The sequence below is a fragment of the Lipotes vexillifer genome, unplaced genomic scaffold (assembly GCF_000442215.2).
Source record: "Lipotes vexillifer unplaced genomic scaffold, Lipotes_vexillifer_v1.1 scaffold318, whole genome shotgun sequence".
Classification (NCBI taxonomy): domain Eukaryota; kingdom Metazoa; phylum Chordata; class Mammalia; order Artiodactyla; family Lipotidae; genus Lipotes; species Lipotes vexillifer.
In genome coordinates, this window is record NW_006795060.1 from 116,425 (window position 1) to 124,700 (window position 8,276).

Sequence of the window (8,276 nt, forward strand, 5' to 3'; positions counted from 1 at the left end):
TTGCGGAGCACAGGCTCCGGACGTGCAGGCTCAGCGGCCGTGGCTCACAGGCCCAGCCGCTCCACAGCATGTGGGATCTTCCCGGACCGGGGCACGAACCTGTGTCTCCTGCCTCAGCAGGCGGACTCTCAACCACTGCGCCACCAGGGAAGCCCATGGTCAATTGATTTTTGATAAGAGCGCCAAGATCATTCAATGGGGAAAGAATAGTCTTTTCAACAAATGGTGCTGGGACAACTAGATATTCACATGCAAAGGATAAATTTGTATCCCTACCTCATACCATATATGAAAATTAACTCAAAATTGATCAAGAACTAAATGTAAGACCTAAAAATACAAAATTCTTAGAAGAAAACATAAGCACAAATAATCTTGACTTTGGCCCAAAAGCACAAGCAACCAAAGAAAAAATAAATTGGACTTCACCAAAATTAAAACCTTTGTGCTTCAAAGAACGTCATCAAGAAAATGAGAAGAAGGCTTCCCTGGTGGCGCGGTGGTTGGGAGTCCGCCTGCCGATGCAGGGGACGCGGGTTCGTGCCCCGGTCTGGGAGGATCCCACGTGCCATGGAGCGGCTGGGCCCGTGAGCCATGGCCACTGGGCCTGCGTGTCCGGAGCCTGTGCTCTGCAACGGGAGAGGCCACAACAGTGAGAGGCCCGTGTACCTCAAAAAAAGAAAATGAGAAGACAACCCACTGAATGGGAGAAAATATTTGCAAATCATACATTTGATAAGGAACTTGTAACTAGAATATTAAAAAAACTCTTACAAAAAAATATAAAAGTAAATAACTCAATTAAAAAATTAGCAAATGGGACTTCCCTGGTGGTGCAGTGGTTAAGAATCTGCCTGCCAATGCAGGGGACATGGGTTCGAGCCCTGGCCCGGGAAGATCCCACATGCCGCGGAGCAACTAAGCTCGTGTGCCACAAGTACTGAGCCTGTGTGCTGCAACTACTGAAGCCCACACGCCTAGAGCCCATGCTCCGCCACAAGAGAAGCCACCGCAATGAGAAGCCCCCACACCACAACAAAGAGTAGCCCCTGCTCGCCACAACTAGAGAAATCCCGTGCGCAGCAATGAAGACCCAACGCAGCCAAAAAAAGACACAGCAAATGATCTGAATGGTATTTCCCCAAAGAAGATCTACAAATGTCTAATGAACACATGAAAAGATCCTCAACATCATTAGTCATTAGGGACATTCAAATAAAAACCCTAATGAGATACCACTCCATACCCACTAGGATGGGTATAATCAAAAGGACAGACAATAACAAGTGTTGCTGAGGATGTGGAGAAATAAGAACCCTCATACTTTCCTGGCGGGAATATAAAATGGTGCAGCGACTTGGGAAGACAGTTTAGAAGTTTCTCAAAATGTTAAACATTGGGCTACCATATGACCCAGCAATTCTACTCATAAGTCTATAGCCAAGAGAACTGAAAACATGTTTTATATAATAACTTTTACGTGAATGTTCATAGTAGCATTGCTCACTATAGCGAAAAAATAGAAACAATCCAAATGCCCATCAACTGATGACTGGATGAATACAATGTAACATATTCATACAAAGGAATATTATTCAGCATTAAAAAGGAATGAAGTTCTGATTCATGATACAACATGGATGACCTTTGAAATACGACACTGAATAAAAGAAGTCAGACACGAAAGACTCCATATTGTCTGATTACATTTATATGAAATGTCCAGAACAGCCCAAATATATAGAGACAAAAGGAGATCTGTGATTACCTAGGGCTGTGGAGGTATAGGGTAGGGGAGTAACTGCTAATGGTTTGGGGGGCGGGGGATGAAAATGTTCTAAAACTGACTGTGGTGATGGTTGTACGGCTCTATGAATATACCAAAAATTCACTGAAGTTTACACTTTAAACTGGTGAATTGTGTAGTATGTGAATAATAAAGCTGCTATAATTAAAAAGTGATCCAGGAAAACAGTTTGGCATTTCCTCAAAAAGTTAACCACAAAACTACCATATGACCCTGAAATTCCTACTACTAGGTATATACCCAAAAGAATTGAAAACAGGGACTCAAATAAGTACACGTACACTCATGTGCATAGCAACACTATTCACAATAGCCAAAAAGGTGGAAAAAACCCAGATGTCCATCAAATGAATGGACTAAAAAATGAGATATATTCATACGATGAAATATTATCCGGCCTTAAAAATGAATGAAGTACTGATACATGCTACAACACGGATGAACCTCAAAAACATTATGCTAAGTAAAAGAAGCCAGACAAAAGGGTTACATCGAGTATGATTCTATTTACATGACATGTCCAGAACAGGTAAATTCATAGAAAAAGAATACAGATGGGTGGTTGCCAGGTGCTGGGGGAAGAGGAAATAGGGGGAAACTGCTTAATAAATAAGGGACTTTACTTTGGAGTGATGGAAATGTTCAAGAACTAGATAGAAGTGGTGGTTACACAACTTTGGGTAAATGGCACTTAACTGTTCCTTTTAAGATGGTTAATTTTGGGCTTCCCTGGTGGTGCAGTGGTTAAGAATCCGTTTGCCAATGCAGGACACAAGGGTTCAAGCCCTGGTCTGGGAAGATCCCACATGCCTTGGAGCAACTAAGCCCATGTGCCACAACTACTGAACTGAGCTCTAGAGCCCACGCACCACAACTACTGAATTCCCTGGTGGTGCAGTGGTTAAGAATCCGTTTGCCAATGCAGGACACAAGGGTTCAAGCCCTGGTCTGGGAAGATCCCACATGCCTTGGAGCAACTAAGCCCATGTGCCACAACTACTGAGCCTGCGCTCTAGAGCCCGTGAGCCACAACTACTGAACCCACGTGTCACAACTACTGAAGCTCACGTGCCTAGAGCACATGCCCTGCAACAAGAGAAGCCACTGCAATAAGACAGTGCACCGCAACGAAGAGTAGCTCCCGCACGCCGCAACTAAAGAAAGACCGCGCAGCTACGAAGACCCAGCACAGCCAAAAATAAATAAATAAAATAAATAAATTTATTTTTAAAAAGATGGTTAATTTTGTGTTACATGAATTTCACCTCAATAAATTATTTAAAAGAAACAGCAATCCAAAAATTGAAGTTAATGTTCCCATTTGCATGCAACATTTTAAAAGCTGAAAAGTATTTCAAAAAGAGAGAATTTACGCTTACGTTTTTAAGTTTTTTGGTTTTTTTTTTTTGCAGTACGCGGGCCTCTCACTGTTGTGGCCTCTCCCGGTGCGGAGCACAGGCTCTGGACGCGCAGGCTCAACGGCCACGGCTCACGGGCCCAGCCGCTCCACGGCATGTGGGATCTTCCCGGACCAGGGCACGAACCCGTGTCCCCTGCATCGGCAGGCGGACTCTCAACCACTGCGCCACCAGGGAAGCCCTACCTTTTTTTTAACCTAAGAAATTTGGCTAAATTTTTAAAACTCTGGGAATCTTAGATATAAAAAGAGAATAACTCTCTTTACTCTCATAATAAATTACTACCATGGAATTAGTTCAGTTGGAGCTTTTGAAAGATTTATTTCATGACATGCTTACAGATCTGAAAGAGTTAGTGCATCTCCTGTTGCCCCACTGTCAGAGATTAACTTGCTAACTCACTGGCACAAGTCAGCTGGGAGGGAGACTAACATGTGATTCCCAAAGGAAAACATTCCACACTAATTAGAATAGAATACTCTGTATCCTAAACTCTGCATCTTAAGCCTGAGTAAACTGCTAAAACCAAGATGTGGAACAGAAATTGGGAAAATTATCTATAACCTAGATAACAAAGGAATGGAGTTTAAGAGCAAGTTATTCACACAAGCACCCCAGCTTGTTTGTTTCTGGTTTAATTTGCATGTGGAGACTATGTCCGTTAAACACTCAAGTGAGTTTCAAATAGATTCTGGTACCTATGAGAAAGAATGTCAGTACAAAATAAACAAAGAAAATACTGAAGCCTCTAATTACATGGGGGTTGTGGGGGGCACATCATCTATTTAGAAACAACACACTTTTCAGGAAGCAGATAATCTAGCATTTCTCAAATTCTACGTAGAATATTCTAAAAACATGAAGCAAATCTCATGAAGTTCTGTATTGAATAGCTATAAAAAATCTGATCATTGAGTTATAAAATCTGATAAAAATTCAATGATGCTACCAAATGTCACATAGGTATGGATAGAGCTATCTATAAACGTACTGAATAAACAGATATAAATTTACAGAGAGGCTTTCTTGTTCCCTGCCACTAAGTTTTAAATTGAGATTTTATATTGGTACATTTTCAACTGAAATCAAATCAAACATAAAATATCTCTCAGATAATACTTTATGGCACATCATAAATTCAAAGCTACATCTTCCTAAAGGTAGTTTCCAATGTTATCCCAATTTAACCTTCAGTTCAAGTGATGATGCCTCGTGTAAAATCACTCTGGGCAGCTTGAGAACTGTGTGTGTAAATGAGAAAGGGGCAGAGGGTGAACCCAGCTCACTCTCCCCTTTTGATCCAGGAAGACAGGCACACTCCTAGCACTCACCTTTCTCACATTTCTTGTCTTTCATTGAAGACGAAGTGCCACAGCCCATGTCTTGTAAATCATGAATCAACTTCTCACTCTAAAACAGGGTGAAAAGTGCTTCCCTTTACTCTGCGAGGAGCCCCTCCTGACTGATCCACTTCGGTCACAGATCCTGATGAGGAGGACACATGAGGGAGGGAGGAAAGCGGCCGTTAACAAGGTATCTAAGGGCTGCTCAGCAGGATTCATTTTACGCTTCTTCTCAACTGCTATTCATCATATGATATGGAAAGTGATCAGACATAGTCTAATCCTGGTTTATTTTCCAAAACACAGAAGCAGCAACAGAGCAGCTATACATTGCTTTTCTGCAACACATAAATTACATTTTCCCTGTGTCTAAGTCAGATCAATACTTTATAAAATAAAGCATTAAAATGAAAAGAAAAATGGAAATGTAAGATCATACAATTTTCTAATTGAAATATAGGGAATGGGATATGAAGGATCTGACATAATTTAACTGTTTTGCTTTTAAGCTCAAAATAGTTAAATCTATCTGGGCTTTTAAAAACACAAATTGGAGAATGGCTATGAGACAACAACAACATATTTATACAACTATGCCAAAATTCAAATCAAAATGAGTTCTTTGACACTATTTCTCAGAATCAGTCAGGGCACTTATTTAAAAAAAAAAAAAAAAAAAGGAGGCTTCAAGGCCTCCCCAGAAACTAAAGCATCAGAATCCAGGAAGTTCCCTTTTCAAACAAGCTCTCCAGGCATTTCTGAGGCCCCTCCAAAGTCTGCCCTTGCACTCACCAGGCCTTCCGATGGCTCAGCTGAGACTGTTACATTGGATCTTCCACAGTCACTCCATGGCAGTTTTCAACAAAATTCCTTTCTGTAGTAATCCCACCTCATGCCTTTTTAGGGTGATGTTTCCTTTATTTTGTGATGCTCCAAACCAGCCTGTGCTAATCTATTTGCATTTCTTGATAGTAACAAAGTCAAAGAACAACTGACTTGGGACTCTGCCAGGCATGCCTATTTTTCCGTTAGTACTACACTAAACGCTGCAAGATTGCAACTCAATGAAAGAAAGGGGCAAAACAAAATGAGCAAAATATCTGAATTATGGAAATATTTTTAAAACAACAATAACCTTAATAAACAGATATTCTGATCAGAGCTAGGCTTGATTCTATTATGTATTGAATTAATTAACCCTCCTAAACTTTGGGTTATTTCCAAATTTGAGAGGCATTTCTTACATATCTCTCTTATCTACAGCAGGGGTAAAAAATGTTAACAGGGTCAGCTCCAACGGCAGAAAACCCTTGTGGCATTCCACTCCAGACCAATCTCTAGGGTTACTACAGACGCATTACATTCACACTCTCCTACTCCTTCAGTTAGGTGGTAAATTTACCCACCGTAAGCATCCGCTTACTTATCTATGAGACGTCCTGGTAAATTTCGCTAACTATTTTAATGAAATTAATATATATAATTTGACACCTTGACATTCCAGGCTAGCCAGCAGCAGAAGAAGAAAAAGAGGAGGAGCAGGAGGAAGAAAGGAAGGAAGGAAGGAAATCAGTTTGCCATTACTTTTAATAACAGAATTACAGACGTTTAAAGGTGGTAGACTTTTAGAATTACCCAGAATTTACACAAAGTGCAAGAAAACTAAGCCCCTTGTCCAAAGTCATATAGACAAACTGGCTGTCAAACTCTGTTGCATATTAGTATCACCTGGGGAGCTTTTAAAACTCCCAATGCTCAGACGGCACCTCACCAAATTAGTCTCTGGGGATTTAAAACATGGTGATGCCTGGGTCCCATCCCCAGAGATTCTGATGTAATTGGTATTGAGTGGGGTTTGGGCATCAGGGGCGTTAAAAGCTCCCCAGGTGGTTTTAATGTGCAGCAAAGTTTGACATTCTCTACTGCAGACAATGTTCTAGGGAACCCATGGCGATGCCTAGTGATCATCACATTTTCCTCTAAATGCTTTGACTCCATCTGTTTGGAACAGAATTTTTCCAGAGGTCATGTCAGGCTTATAAGGCAGTGGCTTCTGGGATCTACTCTTTGCTTGTTTTTGAAATTGGGGCACTATTTACTCATCACCTCTGCTCTCTCCATTCTCAGACATTTCTCAAAGGTTATCCACAGTGCCTATGAGAACAGGTCTGCTGGGTTCCTCCTCACCCTTTGAAGTAGTTCATTTGGTCCTGGTGAGTCTCTCCTAGTGCCTAGATCCGTGCTCTCCTATATGAGTACCACAAAACTTAACCAGGGGAGACAATTTTAAAATGCAGACTCCCGGGCTTTACTGCCAATACTTGGATTCAAGCAGTCCAAGGGGGCCTGGGAATGTGCAATTAAAAGTGCACCCTTCGTGGGACTTCGACACAAGCACTCCCCACATCTCAGTTTGAGAAAAACTGCTCTCCATATCTCCCTTGGGCTTTGCTTCCATCTTTATGCTATTTTTTTCTACCCCTTTTTATGAATACATAAGAGTTAGGCATTGAGTAGGCAACACTGATGCTACGATAGGAAGTGATATATTTCAAACTCAGGTTTTTTTTCCAGAAAAAAAAAGCAATCTCTCTCCAAAGGCATTTGGTTCTCAGCCACTCCTCAGTCAATTCATTACACAACAAACAAAAGTCCATATAAAAGATTCACTAGGAACTAAGAAGCATCAAACTTGAATATATTTCTGCTAGACTGTAAGCTTCATGGGTACCTTTGTTTCTAAATACTCTGAATCTCTGGCACCTACACAGTGCATTTCACATAGCAGGTGCTTGATAAATGCCAAATGAATGAATGAATGAATGAATAAGGGAATGCATATTTCTAGGCCAGGGTCCTTTAAAAAATTAATGCTAATAGTAATTATTAGTCCATCATTTCGTGCACAGATACATGCTATTTGATTACACAAAAGCCTTTTATTAAACCAGAAAATGGGTAGTACTTATATATTCATTTTTAAAGAAAAACTTTAAATCATGATAGAAAGAAATGAGCATTGTTCTAGAATTCTCGGGTTATTAGAAAAAAATAATTTGCTATTAGAATTTTTACATTACTAAATAATAATAATTTAATTTCCTTAGGTAACAGGTAAAACAAAACAAAAGAGTCAGCTCATTTTAATTCTCACCAAAACAAGAGCTGGTTAAGGCCAGGTGCCACTTACTACTCCCATACACTACCCAACATAGACTGCAATCACCCACTTAAAGGCTGAGAGGGACGCACGTTTGTAAGCAGTGTATGTCCCTTTGAGGACAACCCTGGGTGGTGTAAAGCTGATAAAAATGATTTGGGAATTTTCCATTATTTGGGACAATCTAAGCTTCTTCCACTCCCTGCCCTCTGTCAGCATCAGATAAACAGTGTGCTAAAGAGGTCTCTGAAGAAATGATTTCCCTAGGGCCTGAAAGGAGTTCTCCAGCTCAAGAGGTGGGTAGTCTCTGCAGCATTCACAAAGACCCAAGGATGCCGTAGTCAGTGACATAAACCACTTAAAAGGTGGATCTTGGCAAATAACAGCTTGAAACTTGCTCAGTGCTGCTGCCCCTACCAATATATACCGAGGGTGGTTTTAAAGCATAAACGTAAAACAGTGACTCATCCTTGGCACACTTATAATCTGCAAAAGGAAAGTCTTCCAAGGCTTCTGCTAAAAGGTTTTCACTGTGCGTGGCGGCGGGG

The 8,276-nt window shown here is 40.9% G+C and overlaps 1 protein-coding gene across 1 annotated transcript in view; it reads right to left on the reverse strand.

Annotated features, from left to right (window-relative positions):
- Positions 1-8,276, reverse strand: part of PPEF1 (protein phosphatase with EF-hand domain 1) — a gene marked incomplete at its 3' end in the record, with an annotated part of 145,810 nt that overhangs the window by 109,712 nt on the left and 27,822 nt on the right. Inside the window, exon 3 of the mRNA XM_007467404.1 lies at positions 4,557-4,635. Coding sequence (XP_007467466.1) covers positions 4,557-4,635 — 79 coding nt within the window. The remainder of the gene's footprint in view (positions 1-4,556; positions 4,636-8,276) is intronic.